Source organism: Pagrus major, chromosome 4 (assembly GCF_040436345.1).
Source record: "Pagrus major chromosome 4, Pma_NU_1.0".
Taxonomy (NCBI): Eukaryota; Metazoa; Chordata; class Actinopteri; order Spariformes; family Sparidae; genus Pagrus; species Pagrus major.
In genome coordinates this window covers 33,276,085-33,299,320 of record NC_133218.1, presented here as the reverse complement: position 1 = coordinate 33,299,320, position 23,236 = coordinate 33,276,085, and the positions used below count along the sequence as shown (strand labels likewise).

Sequence of the window (23,236 nt, the reverse complement as noted above, 5' to 3'; positions counted from 1 at the left end):
CTGCTGCTCACTGACCCTCGCTTGTACACAGCACTGCATGGGTTAGTCAGTCTAGGAAATGACCTTATATGGTTGATGGCATCCCATGTGTAATACTTTGCCAGGCCAGCAAGTCAGTCAGGAAAAGACATTAGGGCCTACTTCTACTACATCAAAGACTTGGACTGTTTGGAGAGAGAAGACAATGTGTTGTTTATTGCGGGGCTGTAAAAGTGTAAAGGTACTGATTAGTGAAGAATCTTGATTTTTACAAATTTACGAGATGCTCCAGAGGCCATTTTAAAACATTGATAGGAATGAATCATCTTTTAAGTTTCAAGGTTTCCTCATGTTTTTATCTTTCAGACTTTCAAAAGGGTATTTAGATACAGTTTCCTGTGACATTATGGCGTTACTCTAATGTACAGCAAAACAGCATATGTGTCCACACCAAGATTTCTCAGGTTAAACAGTTTCCGATGTGCAGATATCCTCTGCATATTGAACTTCGACAATTTTACATTAAACATGAACAATCATCTCATAGGAGCTAACATGCTCGAATAGATTATCGAGGCTGTATTACAAATGAATTTTATTATGATAGTGTTGTAAGTATTTTAAATGTTTGTAGGCCATGTGTGCCATAAAAACAAAATAAACCTTGACTGGAGTAGAGAGCTGCAATGATAAGTCAATTATTTGGTCATTAAAAAATTATTGCGCACTATTTTTATAATTGTTTAGTTGTTTCAGTCATTTTTCGACCATAAATATCAAGCAGTTGCTGGTTCCAGCTTCTTGAATTTAAGGATTTGCTGTTTTTCTTTGTCATTTATGATTGTAAATGAAGAGTCTTTGGGCTAAACAATTTAAAAAATCTGCAGATTATTCAATAATTAAACTTATCGTAATTGTAGCCATGAATACACAAATGTTTCTCACTGGGCTTAATTACTGGAATATCTAGACTTGAGTTAGTCATTTTCCCCTACTTTCACAGGGTTGCCTCATACGCCCGAAAGTATATTTTTATACATATGTGTGGTTGTCCCTCCTGCATCTCAGCCAAGTTAGTGACTTACACTGCAGCTCTTTCCTGGATTATTTTCCATTGTTTATTTCTTCCAATGTTTCTAGAACTGAGTGAAAAATCACCCAAGACCCACAAACAGTTTACAAAGCCTCTTCTATCCAAACAGAGCAGTAGCAAGATCTAAACCTGCTTTAAACAGGACCTCTAATAACAGCCTTACTAGAGAGTCTTTGATGTGCTGCTATTATGGTCGAGAGTAGCTACTATTCTTGGGAGGAAAAGGAGGGTAAACTACAGCTTCTGTTAGGGATGTTACTGCTCAGTCATGCTTTAGATCTTCTACAGCTCCTTAACCATCTCAGTTTATGATTATATTATACCAAACATTAATTTAATATCATTTAATGAATGATTCAGCCAAATTTGCTGACAAAGCTACAATTCAGATTCTGATTGACCGCGGGGTCAAAGGTTATAATGACACGTTGAGCTGTTGGAATGGGGGCTGGGTCCATTTAACTTTTCCTCTCTTTTTGACAAGCTGCTTCTTCCCCTCCCTCCTCCACTCTGTGCTTCCCCGTCACCAATGTAGTTTGATTATTTTCCAAACTGCCACGTCGCTGTGTGTGTGTGTGTGTGTGTGTGTGTGTGTGTGTGTGTGTGTGTGTGTGTGTGTGTGTGTGTGTGTGTGTGTGTGTGTGTGTGTGTGTTTTGGGAAAGGCCTGCATACACAGAGGACTGTCTGTCTGAACCTTGGATAGACAAGGTTCACTCTGTCTGCTGTCATTATGACACAGACAGCAGAAAGGGGTCACCCCTCTCCCTCTCACCCTCTCACTCTGCATGACTCAGAGATGACAAAGCTAACTCTTCAGCTGGAGCTGTGCCCCACATGTCACTCTTACCCCTTGGGGAGGGTGAGCGTCTTCCCTAAACGCATCCCTGGGACCTCCATACCCTTTCTGTTCACACAGAAAGCCCAGTGAGGGGCTGGCCTATGGGCGGGGAGTATGATAATACCCTCCAGAGGAAGTGAGCGCAGTGTAGTGGAATGTAGTTGCCATTAGTGGGAGTTGAACTGAGGCCGGCTAACAGCTAACCTGCTATGTTAAGTCTGAGCTGGAGACGCAGAGGAGAGTGATGAAAACATGCCTCACTTCACAGTGGTACCGGTGAAGGATCAAGCTCAGTCCAGCTACGACAGTCTAGAGGGGATTAACTGGGTGGATTACAGGGACACTGGACAGGACTACCCTGATCATCAAGATACTGTCAGCTCTGATGGTAAGACTCACAACTTATATCAAGCTTTTTATCTCTCAGCTTGGAAACAACGTGACTAACTTGGAAGTTGTAAGGTGTGTCCTAAAAGTGATACTTGTTGAGTTGGACCAAGCACAGCGTGGTAAAGCGTTGCTTTGTCCTGAGAGCCTTCTGAACAGCTGGTTGTATGGTTACCATGGCAATTCTCCCGTGCCAGAAAGCAGTTTTCCTATAGGAGGCAGGTCTGTGTGTGACAGCTCACTTTCAGTAAAGTTGTGGAAACAGTTCTCTTATCATTCTGGAGTATTTCTTGCCTTTTTTTTTAATAAATTCAGGGACAGATGAGTAACAAAGGGAAAACAATGAAAGGGGTGAGAACCGTGGGGAAAGGCACAACGGGGGTGGGATTTTTGTGAGGGGGGCCGGTACAGCCGCGACAAGAAAAGGCCCCAAGTGCTTCCTTGCACAAAAGATGGAGCTCTCTTTGTGACATGGGAGGATTTCCTTTCACAGAGATTGGCTGCTCAACAACACAGGAGCAGATTTCTCCCTCCTCGCTCCTCTGCCTCAGCTTGTCTCTCACTGTCACTCACTTGTTTCTCCACTGTATCAGCATGTAAAGAGGTGGGGGGTGGGGATGGGAGAGAAAACAGAAGAGAAAAGGAGGACAAGGAGAGGCGCTTGTGGGATTATGTGAGAGAAGCTCTGATTTGTGTTGGCTGAGGGAGTAAACCAACTGGGGGAACAGAGTTTTTAATAAAAGGCGCACATGGGTGTGGCCTTCAACATGAAGCACCCACGCTTTACGCTTTGCCCAGAGGGCACAAAAACCACACACTGACTGGCAGTCCATTTATATTACTGTACTGTCTAGCGGGGAATGCGAGGCTGACTGTGTACTTTGTATACAACCAAATGACATCAGATCAGAGTGCAAGGATGACGACCCATTGAACTTGTCACTGTGTTAATAAGCCTCCAGTATAAAGACGGGATGCGTGTGAATTTCTGTGTATTAGTGCATTAATGTGTGAGTGCATATCTATCAACACAGTGCCATGCAGATGAGATGAGCTGTGCTTCAGTGAGCCACAGACCACAAGGATAGATATTTGAAGCGTCACAAGTAGGAATGTCAGCATGTTGACATAGCTGTTTGCTTGCATATTTCTGGAATGCATGGAAGTCACCCTCCAGGGCCAGTTAGTACACTTAAGATACTGTAATGGGACTTTTAAAGTGCAAAAAAGTAGTTGCTTGAACGACGGCTAACTTTGTGCCATGCCCCTACAAGAGGTTATAACGACAGAGGGAAAGGAAAAAAAGCAGATGTCCTGATGTAACCCTCAATGTTTTATGGGGGAGTTTCACATATGCTTGTGGCCGTCGCCCTCGTCTTCCTGCTGTCATAATTTGCACTAACTCAACCCGAGCCGGGGAACAACAACAACCATCCAATTTGGGGGGATAGCTGCATGCTGAGGTGAACATGGTGAGGGAGAGGACGAGGAGAAGAAAGAGGAAGTGAGACTATGATGAATGATGAGAGGGTCAACGGGCACACAGTATGTTACCATTACGTTTCAAACACATGTAGGAACTAAACCACAACAGCTGCTCCAGTCAGTGGAGTTAACTGCGTAGCATCTTTGAAGTATGGATAAGAGTTATTTTAGCCGACTTGTCAGTTTTAGAGTCCAGAAAGCAGTTTGGAACATGTACAACATACCTTGTGTACATATTATATATAATATTTCTCCAACTTTAGTTTTACATGCAGCGTTATGACACATTTAAACAGCACAAAGTTGGGTGGGACGGTATTCACTGTGGTTTAACAGTGCCAGAGTGCCTGTACCGCATGATTTCATCATGGGAGTGGTGGGCTTGCTCGGGTATGGAACATGTGTCAGCTACAGTGTGACGTCTGCAGCATTGAGGAAGTGACACAGTGCCGAGTCTGTTTCACCCCTATGAACTCAGCTCTGTTCAGCACAGCACAGGACAGGACTGGACCAACACTGTGGTCATTGTAACGGTGCTGTACCCCAGGAGCAACTACCCTGAAATAGCCTTCACATTTCAGGGAGGAAAGCGTTGCAGAGACGAGCTATTCTCAGTTTCTTGCTTCTGTTTTAAAACGTGAAAAAGCATATGTGTTTGTTTGAACACAACTAGTCCTAGACATTAAGTTTTCTTATGTCACCTATAACAGGATAAAACTTTGTCCCCCTCATTTTTGTTTGTCAAAGTCAGAGCTAAGCATGTTAACCAGCTAAATCCAGCGCATCCTGGTCCAAAGCTCCTGTGCTAGTGATGTAAACACCAACACTTCCTGAGTTCCCAGTTAGCCACAGTTAGCAGTTACTCAAGCGATATGCTGTCCCCTATTTGTTTTGAGTATTCAACAGGTGACATATTGCACCTTACCTTCTGTAAAGTTTTTTTTTTCTTAATAAATACACTGTCTCCAGTTGTGATGAAGTCCTAACAATTGAAAGACAGGGACATTTCTTGAAATAGGTGGAAACCTTATATTATTCTCTTGTTCACCTTCTGTCTGTGTGAATGCATTATAATTAGTTTTATTGATACAATTATTATGATTTGGTATGTACAATCTGTTTATGGTAACATCACAACCCTTATGCTGTAGTTAAAAAATATTGATACACTGGTAGATCAAGGAGGAAAAGTCAGCAAGAGGCACTATTTTCTCTCTGAATATCTGAAACAATGCAACAAATAATATCCCATTAACTAGATAAAGCTAGTTAACTTTTCTTTTATCTTCGAATTTTCCCAAAGACCTCTTATTTTCACACACATCCTCATAGATAACACAGTTATAGTTCTGAATACATATATAGTTATTATGCAAATTTCTAAATGGGTGACAGTTGAAAATTTGACCACTACATTGTCAATATGTTATTACATGTGAATTTATGATAACTGTTATATTATTATGTTATAATAATTATGATTTATTATCAGTATTGTTTTGTGTGCGCTTAAATTTGCATTACTTTTTGCCAACTTGGGGGCAGGGAATCGAACTGTAAACGCCACAATGACATATTATCACAATCTTAATTTGTTAAGTAGACATGATCGCGCACTTTTAGACATATCTAGCAAGGAGGACAAGTAGTAACATTACAACTAATTTGTACTCTGGTTTCTGTAAGTTTAAGCGTTTGGTCTTTACCTTAACTCTTGAGAAGGATATCGCCACTATGTTCAGCAGTAAAAGCCACTTCTTTGTGTAGTTGGAAACTGTGTTGATAAGCGCTGTAAGACTGAACCAAAACAGTTGCACTCTCATTTCATACATCCAAAACCACAACTATGAGCTGAAAGATGCTAAAATGCTAAGAGCTGCGGGAAACGGCACAACTGTGTTACACAACAACTTACACATTACAGTATGATCCATGGTAGATATTTTGACAAGTGTAAGCTCTATTATTTTCTTTTATTTCCTTCTCCAAGGAGGTTATGTTTGTTATGCTGCTGTTTTGTTTGTTGGTGGGTTTGTCAGTTTGTCAGCAGGATTACACAAAAACTACTGAACAGATTTCCACAACACTTGAATGGAGGATGGGTCTTGGCCAAGAATAGACGTCATTGTTTTTTGGTGTGGATCCAGATAAAGAGACAGAACCAGGAATATTTTTTTAACTCTCTTTAAGGTGCAAGATTGTGGCAAGATTTATTTATTTTTTCATTAATTTCTCAGGGAATAATGCATGGATCTTGATGAAAAAAACATCAGGTGTATTTATTCTATTTAATTTATTTTTGCTGTTATCTATGACTGAGTACAATCTGTGGCATATCCTAGATCTGATTAGCTTAAATTATGGTTAGACAGTTGTGGGTGGTTTAAAATTTAGAGTGACACAGGGCTATTAAATTTAATATCGGATTAGTCTTGATTGAATTAAATTGGACTGGCACTACTCTGGTTGCTATTGGAAAGAAGAGAACATACTTTGTATCTGGGTTCATAATATAAACATGTAGTGCAAATGTGTGTTTTGCTTATCTTTCCTGAGACATGATATACTGAGTGGATGATTTGGAGAATGCTGCAGTGTGTCCCCTCTCTAACTCAGGAGAACAGGGTGACAATTGCTTTCATGCTGTCTGGCACGCTGCTCAGATGACCCATGAGAGATAAAACACACTGTGGCAGAGCAGAAATGTGGAGCTGATGACAGAGTCAGAACCAATTCAGACAAACGCGAGTGCACATACCCCTCAAGTTTATTCATCTTTAAAGATCATCATAGATGATACAGAGGATCGTGCTTTAATTAGATTAGTCGTCACATGTTATTTCCTGTGATGTAACTGTCATTGCCATCCAATCATCTGCCACCTTTGTTCTATCTGCTCATTCGCATCAAAGTGGCAACAGGGCAAGCAGAGCAGCCAGATGTTGTTTTTCCAGTGTGCTCTCCAGCTCTCCCTGAGGATCTCTTAACAATTCAATGCGTTCAGTTTGTCCTGGGTGTACCGAGGTCTTCTTCACACCTTCACGTTTGACATAAAACAGAGATCAGTACAAAACACATACAGTACCATCCATGTAAACCTGAATAGTTTAGTGGCCACGTATGAATGATTTCTATTTCAGTTTTCCCCATAACAGAATTGTCGAGAGAAGGGCTGTCAGTCACGTTGCAATACATCAATGTACAGGGGGTAAACTCATTACTTTCCAACCCGCTGTGGACACAACAGGGTATGACTGACACTTTAACCTAATTGATGGTCAAGTGTGAAGTTGCTAAGGGAAAAACATTTACCATCTTGTTGTTTGCATTCATGGTAGTGTGCTGTTTATGATATGAACATTCAGTAGATTATGTGTAGATAAACATGGCAGTGACTGTTTATCTGCACCACAGGATCTCTCATCTGTACATGGAGCAAAGCTAAACATTAATGTGGTTGAGATGTGTGTGCAGCAGATGTACAGCATAAACTTCATTAAGTGTGTGAAGCAATATCTGCTAAGATGATACAGACAGAGTGACGGACAGTTCTCGTGTACAAACCACACACTCTGTTCAGTCATTAGTCCTACACCCATTGACAAAATGCGTTTAATTAATTTGTGTCTTTTTCGGAAGTCTGCTGTTCTGTACGATGCACCTTTTCCCGCCCACCTTCACCCCCTGAGGTAATCAGGCTGAACAGCCATCCTTTTCCTCATCATTAGCACACATCAAAGCTAATATGTTTTGCTGTACGACTCAGCAGGTTAGCATTCCTCTGCTCTGTTCAGATGCAGCTCTGCATGAAACACAGTTATTACAGCTAACATTGGCCTATTGCTTCAGCAGAATTACATTGCTTCAAGCCACAGGCAAGTACAACGATACCAAACAACTATATATAAAGCTTGTAGCAGTTTTTAAGAAGCAAAACATGTTTTTTACCTTGTACCATTTTGATTTTTCATGACCAACTTGACACTATATACTACATAGGTATACTTTTAACTGTACCAATCGCTCAATACATGTAAATAACAACATTTCTGAGTGATATTGTCCAGATTTAGATGTGCACTACAAAAGGGTATGAATGTTGCTTTAGTCAGTGAGAAAATATGCTAATTTGATGTTACAATGCATTGTGGGAAGTGGGAGCTGTCAATCAGAGCAAAGGCATTGGTGGAAGGCACTGGTAGAGCACAGTCGCCCCCCTTGGTGGCCCCATGTTCGAAAAAAAGAGGATAAAACATGATGAAGTGGCCTCTAGGGTGCCCCTCCAGTGGACAAAATGTGGTAAATTGCCCTCTCTCACCATAGATATGTCACAACTCTCTGTGCACGGGTGGCCCTTTTTATTTATTTCACCCCTGCACCACAAACGTCCTGAATCTGCCGGTGCTGGAAGTATATTAGGACCCCAACAGTATTGGAAATGTGTGTCTCCCCGGGCAGTTCATTATTAAGCTTGCACTTTGAGTTTGAGACATATGTTTTCGTGAACATATTGGCATTCATTTACATGTAAATATGGTTCATAATTTGATTGGCTTGCCCTCAGCTTGAACCAAGTGGGAGTATAGGTGCACTCGTCACGCCCCAGTTATATATTATTTGCTATTATGACAAATTCCATGCCTAATGTTATCATGCCTCCGCAGCGATGCACCATACTGTGACTAACAAAATATTAGCTGGGTTAGCTCTGCGCTGTATACTAATGCTAACACATAAAGACCCAACTGAGCTTTGCTTTTGTCTAAATTTGGACTCCTGCTTGTGACAAATAGATATTAGGTTTCAAAGCAGGCCTCCAAATGAATCATGTCAACGTTTTTCACTTGAAGGAATGATTGCTCATTCACTATTTTGCCATCCAAGGCAGATAAACTGCAGACAGTTATAAGGAGTCAACGTGGCGCTGAGTGTTGGGAGAATCATTTTACAGGCTCAGGAGGAAAGTATGAGCTGAATACAGTGGGCAATACAGAACAAGTTCACCCTTAAACCATTTGAGCTGCTGCCATGCAACAGTTGTATCATGTTTGCCCAACCCAGACTCACATCTAGCTCTACTTTTAGAAGGCGTGCAGTGTATAAAAGCAGAGGGAGCGAATGACGTGCACATACACTTATACTCTCATTTACTGTACGCACACACACACACACACACACACACACACACACACACACACACACACACACACACACCACCTCCAAATACATAATAAGTAGAACATTCCTGCCAACTAACTGCAAAGAATAGAGTGAGCTAAGCTGAGTGACTTCCCTGCCTCTCTGTTAAGTCCTAACAGTTTATTAAAGAGGAAGTTTAGCAAAGAGGCTTTTTCAAACCCTAAGAAGCTAATGGGCAGCAATATTGTTTTCCGTTTCTAATCGGCTTTATGAAGTGCAGACACATTACTGTGAAGTTTCTTTCTCTCTTGAACATTAGTGGTTTTGAAATGAGCATTTGAAATATCACTGTATACACTGAATAATCCAAATATTACATCCAAGTACACAGAGCAGCCTAGATGAAGTAAACCAATGACCTGTTTGCCTTTTTCTGAAAGTTGTTTGTTGGACCAATAACTAAAACATATTATTGATTTTGTCTTGTAGATTTGCTCAGAGCTTGCTTGTTTTGTGACATTCTTTGCACTTTGAAAAAGACTTGACCACGTAGCATCGTCTCTACGAATCAATCTAGGTGTTAATACACAGCAGATTATACCCAGACAGCCCTGACACATCAGTAGTCCGTCAAAACACTTGCTTTGGACTTTTCTTGTCAGACTGGAGCTTCAATTGAAAGGGTGTTGACACTTATCTATTGTCTTGGTGGCGTGAACATAAGGGCTCCTGACCATTATGGCAATTATAAATACAATAGCTCAAATTGTGCTTATAATCTTCCTAAAAGGCTTGTTAACAGGGTGTGTGCTTTTTAAATAATTGTCTTGTAAGCACAACATCCAGTGCGCCACAACACTAACATTTTATACTCTTTGCTGAGAAAGCTCAACACAAAAAGTCCTCGCAAGAGTTAGAAGATACAATATTTTAAATACTTGTCTTGGGATAGTTAGTCAGTAGAAAGTAAGTCATGTTCAACTTCTCTACCTGGATGCACCCTCCCAGTCCTCCAACACAGACAATCTTTGATCTTCTGGCAGAGGTTGTGAGCTGTTCAGGTGGGGGCACAGGTGACGTGTTGGTACACGTTGCTGTAAAGCCTCTGTGCTGTTCTGTGTGCGCTGCATGACTCCCGGGTGCCTTCATAACAAGCTGGTTAATCTTTAATCTTTTTAATTAGACATTTAATGTCAGGTTATTAACAGGAGACCCCCACAGTCTCCTCAACTCAATTGTTCGAGTGACTTTTATTGTGCTGGTCTGTGGCTGAGCTATTTTAGGTTTTAGCATTAGGATAGTCATGTGGAACAGAGTATTTGGAGCAGCACAGGCTGAGTAACAGGAAACATCTGACTATACTTTATTTCATGGCTAATTATGGAGCAACATCCATCTGCATGGCTCCCAAAATGCTGGATGTCTCTTTAAGTTGAGTTGTGCCTCTATCTCATCTGCAGTATTCTCCCTTCATTGCAGCTTTAAACACAGATTTTTTTTATTTCATGCCAATGACAGTGAGATGACACTAGAGGACAGTGTTGGCATTGTTTTTACTCTTATCTCTTCCCAGGCATCGCTGCAATCCAGCCGTGAAGGGTTTGGAATGACACGCCAAAAGGAATTTGACCTTGATGCTTTTATTTCCTCTGATTTTTGCATCCTTTTGACATTTTACAAGTTGTTGTGATGGTTTTGCTTATTGTTGTATTCTTGGAATGATGGCTTGGAAGACAATTTATAATTGATAATACATCCAGATTTATCCAGACTGAAAGTAAATTGAGAAACCCTCAACCCAAGGCTCTTTTATCCCCATGAGCAAACGTGTGTGTGTGTGTGTGTTTGTGTGTGAGTCAGTGAGTTACCACTGTGTCCTCCACTCCCCACCTCCCACCCCCCTCACTGTGCACCATGTGTTAGATCAGGCCCCTGAATGAGTATTCACCCTGGGTGACCGGGTGTCCCGGATAGAAATCGACAATTCCCCAAGCTAGAGCACAGAGTCGTGTGTTGCAGTCTGCACACAGCGCATAACTATGCTTACCCACAGTGATACTAGCAGCAGTGGGACACAGAGCACAGGTGAGTGAAGACCACTGTTGAAGCTCAACCAACTCACTTGCAAACAAAGCTGGTCTATTTTTATGTAGTTGAGAATATTTTTCTATTTCATGCCCACTTGGTGAGTTGGCAGACTTTTTGTCGCAGGATTAATTTGGCTTCAGAGATGCTGTTGTCAAAGTTTACATGCTCTAATAACCCAAGGTTAGGTAACTTCCAGGTAATGAGGTATGTGCATGTCTTTGAGTGTGAATGTGTGTGATAAGGTTTGCAGTGCTACTTTGCGTGCAATAATTGCCCCCGGGCACTGAGTTCATCTCTGCTCGATTCTTTTCTTCAAAAGCAGAAGTTAATGAGAGTAAAATCGAATTATATGCTTGTTTATCACCTGGACTTTGCTGTGCCAGTCTGTGCTGCTTTTGGCCTTTTCGCTGCTGCTTCCATGCATGAACTGGGTTTCAAAAGTTTACTGCTACATTGGGATTATGAAGATGCTTGAGTTGTAATTAAAAGTGACATTTAAAAGCTGTCTGACTGAATATTGAAAAGGATTTCCATGGAAAGGCTGTGACCGGAGTAGAGAATTGTATTTACTGGTATACTTTTCGTTAATGTTTTCGTTAATTACTGTACAGGCAATGGTGCTGGGCTGTTTTATTGTTTCCTCATGGAGATTTTATCTCAGTATTGCCACGTTTCAATCTATATGAGATTTTTTAATTTAACCACATGGCATGTTTTGTTCTTATTCCAAAGCTAGAAATTGTTATGAATAGTTTGTTTCAAATAGGTCATCTTACTCTGTTTTGAATGCAAATTGCTGTATATGTCTGTTAATCTCCACTGACACCTTACATAACTTAAAGGTCATACCTTTACTTATAATATATATTTATAATGTTAATAAGGCATTAATACAAAATCTGAAATATTTATTTGACAAATATCTTTTCACAACTTAATAAACAAGCTGTCCTCAGAGGGAAATAAGGTCTCCAGGACACTGTATGAAGCTTGAAAGGTGGCTAAAACTACATACTGCACCTTTAATGCCATCCATGACACTCTTTTACCACATGCGACAGAATCACAGTGACGTGCGCCTGCACTTGTGACTCTTTCAGTCACATAACTGTACACCCACAGTTGTTCATAATAATATAACTAATGTAAACAAAAACACATCTTTAATTCTTAATTCTTTTAATTCTGCTTTCACCTAGATTTGTGTTTCTTGTTACATGAAAGAAGGCTCTGAATCAACCCAAACACTGCTGGATACTTTATACTGTATGTCTGTTCCAGTGAATAAGCATCTTCTTAAGAGAGGGCGATGCTGATTTCATTGCAGGTTGCACAAAACTTCATAGAAATCATGCCTCTGTCATATCAGCGAAAAACATGAACCTGATGTTGCAGTTACAATATTTGTGTTACCTGGAAGCCGCCGACATTTCCTTCAAAATGATGTTTGCCTGTTTTGTTTTTTTTGGCAGGAAAATATGTATCTGTTTGGGCCTGTAGCTCAAATTGTCTTTGTTTTTTATTGTTTCTAATAGGACATGGGAATCATAAAGAAGACAGTCCATTTCTCAGCAGTGCCGATGCTGCGGGCAAGAAGAATGACTTCTATGACAGGAATCTGGCTTTGTTTGAGGTCTGTTGTTTTTACTTCCCAATATTTCTACCAGAGCATAACTCTTAAACCAAATTAGGTTGTTTAACCTCTTCCCCCTTCCTCCCCTCCAGGAAGAGCTGGACATCCGGCCAAAGGTTTCCTCCCTGCTCAGCCGCTTGGTCAGCTACACCAACATCACCCAGGGCGCCAAGGAGCATGAGGAAGAGGAGAGCGCTCAGGCCTCACGTAGGAAGACCCCCAAGGTCAGGAACGTTATGTCTCACTGTTTTTATCATGTGTGCAATCAAGTCATTTGAGGTTTAGAAACTTTATCCTCCACTCTTGGCTCTCTCCCTGCCTTGCTATCCAAATTCTAGGTTAGTATTAAGACTTGCTGATTGATTGCTTATGCCTTTGCACGCTCTGCAGTCAGTCTGTGGCTGTGCAAGACCTGGTATACATGGAAAGAGCTGATAACATGATTGAATGACCTTTAAAAAGTACATCAATCAATGCTAATGATCAATACACTTGTTTCCTGAAATGTCATGGTCAATATTCTCCCCTCTCTCTCCTCGCCTCCCCCTCCTTCTCTCCCTCTTTCTCTCTGTCAGTCTCCCAACATGGGCACTCTGATGGGAGTCTACCTGCCGTGTCTCCAGAACATCTTCGGTGTCATTCTTTTCCTCCGACTGACGTGGATTGTTGGGATGGCTGGCATCATGCAGTCCCTCCTGATTGTCCTCATGTGCTGCTCGTGTGTCAGTACACGCACACACGCACACACACATACTGTACAGTACATACACCCACTGTTACACTGGGTTGATTCCACCAACAATGTGGGCCAGCTTTTATTGCCAAACCAGTCAATCGAATCCACATGGTTGCATGAACATCAGCAATTATTTCGCCAAAGAAATGTCACTTCGACTTGTGTTTTCTACTCAGTATGCGCCCATTACCAAATTCTTACATATCAAATACTGGGGTTTTATTAAATTTCAGCCTACATATGCTAAATGTTTCGGAGTATGCTGTATTAGGTGGAAGCTGTGCTCGATTTTAACACCCACAATTTGCCATGATGTCTGCATGTTGGTCCTTTATTGTATTAATCATGTTTTCCCCTTTTCCTCTGCAGACGATGCTCACAGCCATATCAATGAGTGCCATTGCTACTAATGGTGTTGTTCCAGGTAATAATTTTAATCTTCTGACAAGTGTATTCAAAGTGTTGGTACTGTATACACTTGTACCTTCTTTTTTTTTATGATGACCTGTTTATTGACATTTCCAAAAGAAACAGTACAATACCAACACAAACAATACAAGAAGTCAACAGAAATATGAAGACTCCCCAAAAATGTAAAAATCACAAATTCTAAATGAAAAAAGATAACTAAATAATAGTTAAAATAATATTAATTCCTAGTCAGCAATACAATAAAATGAGGCATACATAACGTCATACTAGCAGCAGACATACATTCAAGTAAGCCCTGTATGTCTATTTATGTGTAAGAAACACTGAGAGCAATGTAAAAAGTCAAATTCCTGGTATGTGTACACATGCAGTATCTTAAAGAAACATTATGTAAAAACTGGCATTTTGTGTGATTCGGCGCCCCCCACAGTTTCTGAGTGCAACACCACTGTCGTAAACACAAATCCCAGGTCTGTAACAATTTGTCAGACGTAATGTAGTTGCGACCTACAAACAAAACTCACTATGTCATAACAGTGTTATGTGTTGAATGTAACGCTGTGATCCTACCCTCTCACTGAAGTTACATAGTGCAGAAACTAGTGATAGGGGGGCGGAGTGGCTGAGTCAGAGACACCAGCCACCCCTATTACAATATATTGTACCCATTAAAATGATTTTGAGCTGTTATTTTAAGGTACAAAAGTTACGTTATGATGCTTAAATACTTTAGGTTGTTGTTCTATTGTGTAAAGTAGTTTAAAAAAAAGGAGAAAGCAGTTCTGAATAGATTAAGAAGTTAAATTTTCTGTTCTTCCACTTGGGGGCAGCAGAAATGTACTATTGTGTTCACAGCACGTAGTAAATATGATGTGCTTTCCAGCAGCTTTTAGTGTGTCTAACAGTTTGTTCTACTATTGCAGCTGGAGGGGCATACTTCATGATCTCACGCTCCCTTGGCCCTGAGTTTGGTGGAGCTGTGGGGCTGTGCTTCTACTTGGGCACCACCTTTGCTTCTGCCATGTACATACTGGGGGCCATCGAAATCTTCTTGGTCAGTTTGCAAAAATATTATTATGTTAACCTCACATTTGTATGCAAAGATATGATCCCTAAACATTCTTCTGTATCCCATTACATGCATTCTATTTATGTATATATATATAAATAATGTTTTTTTTTCTTCTCAGAAATATCTGGTCCCCCAGGCGGCCATATTTCACGCCACGGACCCCCATGGGAGCGACAGTGCCATGCTGAACAATATGCGAGTTTACGGCACTATCTGCCTCAGCCTGATGGCTGTGGTGGTTTTTGTAGGAGTGAAATATGTCAACAAGCTGGCCTCTCTTTTCCTCGCCTGCGTCATTATCTCAATTGTCTCCATCTATGCCGGGGCACTCAAATCCATGACTCATCCGCCAGAATTCCCGTAAGTCTGCAGAGAAAGGTTCCCACAATAAACATGTGCCTTAAAAGGAAGTAGTGGGCATTATGGGGGCCTTAATATAGAATTATGGGGTGAGAGGAATGATGATTCCACATGTTTCTCCAATATTATTTAGTTTTTTTGTTTGTTATGAATCTGTTTCCCATCTGGCACCAGTTACTTGCAGTGTGATTTTTCAGTCAAATAGACATTTTCTCCTGAAGCCAGTTCATCCAACGTATGGAAATTAAACTGAATTAACTGTTAAGGACAGCGATGAGGATAGTTGCTGTAGTGGAAATACAACTATCAGTGTACTCATTTTATTTCTGTCCCTGTTCTTGCTGAAGGATCTGCATGCTGGGAAACAGGACTTTGGTGAGAGATCGCTTTGACGTGTGCTCTAAGACTGTGGTAACAGGAAACATCACAGGGCCCAGCCAGCTGTGGGACAGGTTCTGTCTGCCAGGGAACATGAGCAGCACTCAGTGTGATGACTACTTCATGCAGAACAATGTGACAGAAATACAGGGCATCCCTGGACTGAGCAGTGGGATTATTAGAGGTGAATTTTTTATGGATACCCTTAAATGTACCCATTCAAGTTCAGTTTGTGTTTTGGATATGATGCCTTCATTTTCAAGAATTTTACAAATCAATAATCACATTATTTTGTTGCCAGTGATTAAAATGTCTGTTGATTGTTGTTAGATAACATGTGGGGCGCCTACCAGCAGAAAGGGGAGATCTTAGAGAAACCGGGGCTACAGTCAGTGGATGCCCACAGTGCCATGGAGAACTTTGGCATGTACGTGTCCGCAGACATCGCCACATCATTCACACTCCTGGTGGGGATCTTCTTCCCGTCGGCCACAGGTATGACAGTATCATAAGCCTAAAGATGTGCTGCTGTGGCAAAAAACTAAAGACTGTAAACTGTAAAAATGTTGTTGTTTTTTTTACATTAATTCTTCAAACATTTAGCAAATTATATCCAAAACTGCTTAGACTAGCACCACAACAGAAAAGCTTTAAACCTCTCTCTAATCCAGCCACTAGGGGGCAGGGTTAAACAGTTTTTACATGTCCTTTGTTTTTAATCTACTATCTATTTTTCCTTCTAGGTATCATGGCAGGCTCCAACAGATCTGGTGATCTCCGTGATGCTCAAAAGTCCATACCTGTGGGAACTATCTTAGCTATCACTACCACTTCACTTGTTTGTATCCTTAATTTGGTGACTACACACAATAAAACTAACAATCATGCTCCTTGGAACAAGATAGGAAGGCAGACGTGATAAACTTTACAGCTTTGTGTCACCGTGAGCTCCTTGACCTCTTGTATTCAGATTTTAGTTCTGTTGTCCTGTTTGGCGCTTGCATTGAGGGAGTAGTCCTTAGAGACAAGTAAGTTCATTCGTGTGCTAATATCATCTCACTGCAAAGTAAAATCTAAGAATGGAAATAAGATAACTTAATTTGCTTGCAGGTTTGGGGACGCTGTTAGAAAAAACTTGGTGGTGGGGACGCTCTCCTGGCCGTCTCCGTGGGTCATTGTTATCGGCTCCTTCTTCTCTACAGTTGGGGCGGGCCTGCAGTCCCTAACCGGGGCTCCCAGACTTCTGCAGGCTATTGCCAAGGACAACATTATTCCTTTCCTCAGGGTGGGACATGCTGCTGATAATACATTGTGCAACCACCTCAGGTTCTCTGAATAGCAACACCATTTCACAATAACACAGAGACGGCTCCTCCAGACTTGACGTCATACAGTCAGAGACTTAAGTTACCTCATAGTCTGCTTCTGGCTAGGCCAATAACATATGACAACATTCAATGCATTTCTTTGGAAATGTTTGCATTGGTGATATCTGACGTGCAAGCATATTTGACTATGATACAGTACCAAAGAGGAAGTGATTTGCATTGAACCGCATGTGCACTTTTTTTTGCATGTTTTGTTTCAGGTGTTTGGTCATGGAAAGACCAATGGAGAGCCTACATGGGCACTACTACTGACTGGTCTCATAGCTGAGCTGGGCATCCTTATTGCCTCACTGGATATGGTGGCTCCTATCCTTTCTATGTAAGCACACAGGCCAAGAATATGATAGATGTCAAGTATATACAGCACATATGAATGTCTTAATTTCCCTGTTTGGTTAAGGCCAACTACATCCCTGATGTTATGACACTATCCAAGTCAAATGTATTGAAAATGATCTTTGTCTTCATTTAACAGGTTCTTCTTGATGTGCTACCTCTTTGTAAACTTAGCCTGTGCAGTTCAGACTCTTTTACGCACACCCAACTGGAGGCCAAGGTTTAAATATTACCACTGGTGAGTACAGGTGTATCTCCACCATACTTTTTTACAAGGAGTGGGAGCACACTTCATTCGTCCCTGTCCAATTGTCCAGGCTTGTCTCAGGCATTCAAACCATTGGCTTTTCTGTTACAAGACCCAGACTGTAATATTTATGCTCCAGTTGTCGTCAACTTGGTATGCAAAAACATAACTTCAGCCTTTAATGTGTTGCACCCACAGGGCTCTGTCCTTCCTTGGCATGAGTATGTGTCTGGCTCTAATGTTCATCTCCTCCTGGTACTATGCTATTGTGGCCATGGGCATCGCTGGGATGATCTACAAGTACATTGAGTACCAAGGGTATGTCTGGAGTCTGATTAGCATTTGCATGGCATGGGGTGATGATGGTTTTGTCTCTGTTTCTGTCTGACCTCTGCGTATCTGTAAAAGGACACTGGGGGAGAGCCAGTTACCTAAATTGTCTGCCGTTCCTTATGTTTGTGTCTCGTCTCTTCCGATCACACAACAGAGCTGAGAAGGAGTGGGGAGACGGAATAAGAGGACTGTCCCTTAGCGGCGCTCGATACGCCCTGTTACGGCTGGAGGTTGGACCCCCGCACACCAAGAACTGGAGGTAAAGCTACACCCAGAGGAAATGCTCTGAAACATGCATGTTCTTAAAATGAAGCAGCATCAATCATCCCTCACTGTCACCCTCTGATCATTAACAAATATTTCACATTGCTATCATTGTGATATCTGATATGAAGTGATATTTTTAAGTGAATATTTAATCATTTTAAAGGGGCTCTGTGGAACTTCTGTGTTGTGCTCGAAGCTGCTCGTCAATTTATGTTAGCAGATTAAGCATTTCTAAGCTAACGTTAGCTACTTTTGCTCTGGAGGCACTCAAGAACATACATAAAGACACATTTTTCACAAAGAAATCCACAGTCCAGCAGCATTAAACAAATCATCCACAGGCTTGTATAGGCAACCGAGATACGATACGTCTTCCAGATGATCAAATTAAATAAATTCTCTATCTCCTGCAAAAATGATCCTCCACTTCAATGACAATGCCACACAAGATATGCAATATGAGAGTCTTAGGTGGTTATTAATGCGTAAATCTGCGTGTATGTATGCACAGTTATGGGAAGTTGTGGTATGACTAAGAGGGTTTTGTTTCTGAAACATACTTGCTATCATGTTGTTCCAGTCAGTAGGTGTGTCATCTTTCGCTAGAACAGTGTTAATAACTCTGGTGCACTTCCTCTTTTGGCATTTACTCAACATACAACGACAGTGACAAAATAGCTTATGTTGATAGGTTAGATAGTGGAATGATGAATGAATGGAGGCAATAGATCAGTAAAATGGAAACAAGGCAGGCCAGTAAGCACTTGTTGTCTGGAGGTCAAAATATGTCTTCACATCTAGGTCAAAACTGGAATAAATTTCGTGGAGAAGACAAGGGAGAGCTATTTTCGATGTATACAATGTCTCAGCAGCAGGTCTTTGACTTTATCTCATCAGTTAAGACGTTTCTCTGTGATTTAAATGTATATAGAAGCAACAGTTGTATGTAACCTTAATGTCTAAGCAACTTTCACATTACAACCATTGATCCTGCTCATCTGGACTTTGGTACTGAATGAACTTTTGGTACCAATTTTATCAGAATCAAGTTAATAAAATCTATCATCCTTCATCCAATGACACCGACTGTTAAGTTAATCCTTTTTCATAGATATTTTCTACACAACTGCATCTAATGAAAATAATACTTTCAAAGACACACCTCGACTATTGACTGTCTTTGACTGTGTGCTCTACAGACCTCAGCTGCTGGTGTTGTTGAAGCTGGACGAGGACCTCCATGTCAAATATCCTCGCCTGCTCACCTTTGCCTCACAGCTGAAGGCAGGAAAGGGTCTGACCATCGTGGGCTCTGTCATCCAGGGCAACTTCCTGGACAGCTATGGGGAGATGCAGGCAGCCGAACAGGTGAATACTGCAAAGGGATGTGTGCTGAGCGTGCTTTATAGAATTCTCTATCGTACTGTGTTGCAGCTAATTGTTACAAATGAACACCTTTTGTAAATTGAAAAGCACAATGAAGCGTACACATGCATCAAGTTGAATTTTTTTAGCAATCTTCAGCAACTGTTAACTTTTTTTTTTAATCATTTGCCACTTTAATCAAAGGGCATGGCTGGAAACAGATTGTTGTTGTCTCTACAATCTGGCGCCAATGAGCCATTTCATATAAAATAAGGGACTGATGCAGGGACATTTTTCATAATGTGATGTGTTTGGTAAAGAACTCAATAAATGAAGCAACGTTTGCTCATGTTTATGTGACAATAACTGTAGAAATAAATGTAAGGCATGTACAATTATCAGACATTTAAGCTTTTTAGATAATTTCCCTTTAAGCATTAATTATCTCTGGTTTATGATTGTTTCCATTTGGTTTATGTGCTCTTAAGTTCTGTTCGCCCACATTTTGTCCGCCAGGCCATTAAGAATATGATGGAGATCGAGCGGGTAAAGGGTTTCTGCCAGGTCGTGGTGGCATCTAAAGTGCGGGATGGCGTTGTCCATCTGATCCAGTCCTGTGGTCTGGGGGGCATGAAGCACAACACCGTGGTGATGGGCTGGCCGTATGGCTGGAGACAGAGCGAGGACCCTCGTGCCTGGAAGACTTTTATCAGTAAGAGTCTCACTGAATTACTGTTTGTATAAGATGAGCCTATTAAAGGCTGCCGCCCAAAATCAGCTCTGATTTGATACCATCTACAGGCAAAAGTATGTAGTTTTCACACTTGAATCCTCATGCACTAAACAAACAGCTATAATGAACGTGTAGTTTTAGCAGCTGTGGGCCCGAAAAAGCTCATGTGAATAATCCGTATAAGTATTAATTTATACAGCACAGTTAATATCCATGCCCCCATGTTTTCACCTCTACTCAGACACAGTCCGCTGCACCACAGCTGCCCACCTGGCCCTGATGGTGCCCAAAAATGTGTCCTTCTACCCGAGCAACCATGAACGCTTCACAGATGGCAACATTGACGTGTGGTGGATCGTCCATGATGGAGGGATGCTAATGCTGCTGCCTTTCCTACTCAAACAGCATAAAGTGAGATGACACATATGTTTGAGGGTTTTTTTTTCCTAACAAGCTACTTTAAAATTTGTAAAAATTATGTGGTTTTACTCTCTGTAAAATGGACGCATTGAGAATGTTCAGCAGACGAAGTAAATTCTAATACGTGTGTTCAAAATTAACTTTGTTGACAAGAAAAACAAAACAGACTTTGAACTGCAGTCATTCCAAACTCGTATGCTCTCTTTGAATAGTCTTTGTTAGTATTAGTTTTATGTTTGGGTCTTTCTCCTTTGAAGAGTGTTGCTCTTTTCAACTTTTAGCTTGTGGCACTACATGTTCTTTTGTTTTTTTTTTGGCATTTTAGGTTTGGAGGAAATGCAAGATGCGAATCTTCACTGTGGCCCAGATGGACGACAACAGCATCCAGATGAAGAAAGATCTGGCCACGTTCCTTTACCAGCTGAGAATAGAGGCTGAGGTGGAGGTGGTGGAGATGGTAAGAATCGCTCTTTAAAAACAAGTAATAAAAAATAAGGCTTTTTATGGCTAGAAACAGCTCGGCATGAAAGTAACTGAAACTGAAACCAGATGCCCATTGTGGTACACCAAATGTTTATTGTTTTACTCAAGATGCCATAAAGATGTTTGTTTCAAATGTAAAGTTACAGTGAAAGAAGCTGATTGCAAAGCTGATTTAAGCATGTCTCTTTTGGATTCACCGCTAAAATGATGTCTGTACTTTGTAGCATGACAGTGACATCTCAGCGTACACCTACGAGCGAACGTTAATGATGGAGCAGAGGTCCCAGATGTTGAGGCAAATGAGGCTGTCCAGTGCAGAAAGACAAAGAGAGGTATGTTTATTTCTGATTATTGCTGTGTTTTCCTGTTTTTTATGTGTCAAATCTTCACGACTAGTTAATTGCTATTTGTAACAGGGTTTGTAACATACCTGCGTGTACACAAATAGAGCCTGATAATAATCCCCTGGCACTCGCAGGCCCAGCTGGTGAAGGACAGACACTCTTTGGTGCGTATGGGAAGTCTATACTCAGATGAGGAGGAGGAGGTGGTGGAGGCTCCTCCAGAGAAGGTTCAGATGACGTGGACAAGAGAGAGGTGTGAGGCTGAGAGGAGGAACAGGAACAATGCACCCGAGAACTTCAGAGAGCTCATGAGCCTCAAACCGTGAGTTCGGTTTCTTCTTTTCACTTCTCATTACACCAGTAAAACCTTTCACCTTATTTTCCCATTCTGTTTGTGTGTGTTCGACACAGTGAGAGCTTGCTTTGAGAAAGTCCAATAAAGTTTCTTATTAGCACAAATCAATTTCACATTGCGTCTCTCCCCCCTTGCTGCACTCCAGGGATCAGTCCAATGTGAGGCGAATGCACACGGCTGTGAAGCTGAACGAGGTTATAGTCAACCGATCGCATGACGCTCGATTAGTGCTGCTCAACATGCCGGGGCCGCCTCGAAACACGGACGGTGATGAGAACTGTATCCTTTGCCAATATAATCAAAACAAAAGGGGTGTTACATAACTTTTAAAGATTTTGAGCTACATTACATGCACAAAATTGAGTTGGTTTTACTTCTTTAACTTGTACTTCAGACATGGAGTTTCTGGAGGTGTTGACTGAGGGCTTGGAAAGAGTGCTGCTGGTCCGGGGAGGAGGTCGGGAGGTTATCACCATCTACTCATGACCTGTTATTAGCTGCCACACAGGAGCATCTGACTCAACGCAAAACATTCCACCTCTGAACACACGGCAACTCCGGCTCTGCAGCCAGACAGTTCTGGGTAGATGTATGAATTAGACACTTTTTATTGTGAAGTATGGACTTTTGAGTACAAAAGTGGTTTATTCTATTCTTGTAGAATATCGGGACATATTAGTGTACATATCCACCTGTATGTTCACAGCTCTGCCGTTCTTAACAAATGTAAGCTGTTACTTTTTCTCCTTCAGAAATCAGTGCTTCTGTGTGAGGCTGTCAAACACAAACTTTACACACAAATTTTCTTATTTATAGGTCGCAAATACCTCTTCATTTCTGACAATTTGGCAGACTATCCTGAGTACATGGACTGTTTTAATAGAATGCCAGATTTGTATTCTCTTTGCAGCTCTTTATTTTGGAAGCACATCTCTATTTATTTATTTATTTTTTACAACGTTTCCCCACTGAGGTAAAGAAAATGTTATTGTGGATAATCGACACAGTGTTTGACGTTGGTTGTGCTGTACACAGTAGGTGGCACCGAATCCAAAATTGTACACGTGGATTGCCAGATATCATAGAGCAAGTTTTTAGAGAGAGTTATAATTTATGGACAGATTTTGTGTTGTTGTTGTTGAGAGAAGAAAAAAAACTGTATGTGAATGACTTTTGAACTGTTGCATTTGTTTTTTTGCTGCAAACCCGAGAAGCTTATCTGCACATAAAAAGGGGTTTAATTTACAGGAAGAATCCTTAATCTTTATCTTTGACACCCCATTTACACCTGGTATTAAAAAGTGATCCGTATCTGGATACGTTTTCTGGAAGAAAAAACGATCT

The 23,236-nt window shown here is 41.1% G+C and overlaps 1 protein-coding gene across 1 annotated transcript; it reads left to right on the top strand.

Moving 5' to 3' along the window:
- The first annotated feature begins 1,907 nt into the window (after window positions 1-1,907).
- Window positions 1,908-23,063, top strand: slc12a4 (solute carrier family 12 member 4). Its single transcript, XM_073463924.1, has 24 exons — window positions 1,908-2,299; window positions 12,546-12,643; window positions 12,736-12,867; window positions 13,219-13,365; window positions 13,749-13,803; window positions 14,735-14,865; window positions 15,002-15,243; window positions 15,591-15,805; window positions 15,952-16,116; window positions 16,365-16,463; window positions 16,592-16,649; window positions 16,732-16,906; window positions 17,210-17,328; window positions 17,485-17,583; window positions 17,791-17,910; window positions 18,080-18,184; window positions 19,392-19,560; window positions 20,074-20,269; window positions 20,532-20,701; window positions 21,036-21,167; window positions 21,418-21,525; window positions 21,672-21,859; window positions 22,038-22,171; window positions 22,287-23,063. The coding sequence occupies exons 1-24, from the start codon at window positions 2,164-2,166 to the stop codon at window positions 22,376-22,378; spliced, it is 3,285 nt and encodes a 1,094-aa protein (XP_073320025.1). The 5' UTR covers window positions 1,908-2,163; the 3' UTR covers window positions 22,379-23,063.
- The last annotated feature ends 173 nt before the right edge of the window (window positions 23,064-23,236 follow it).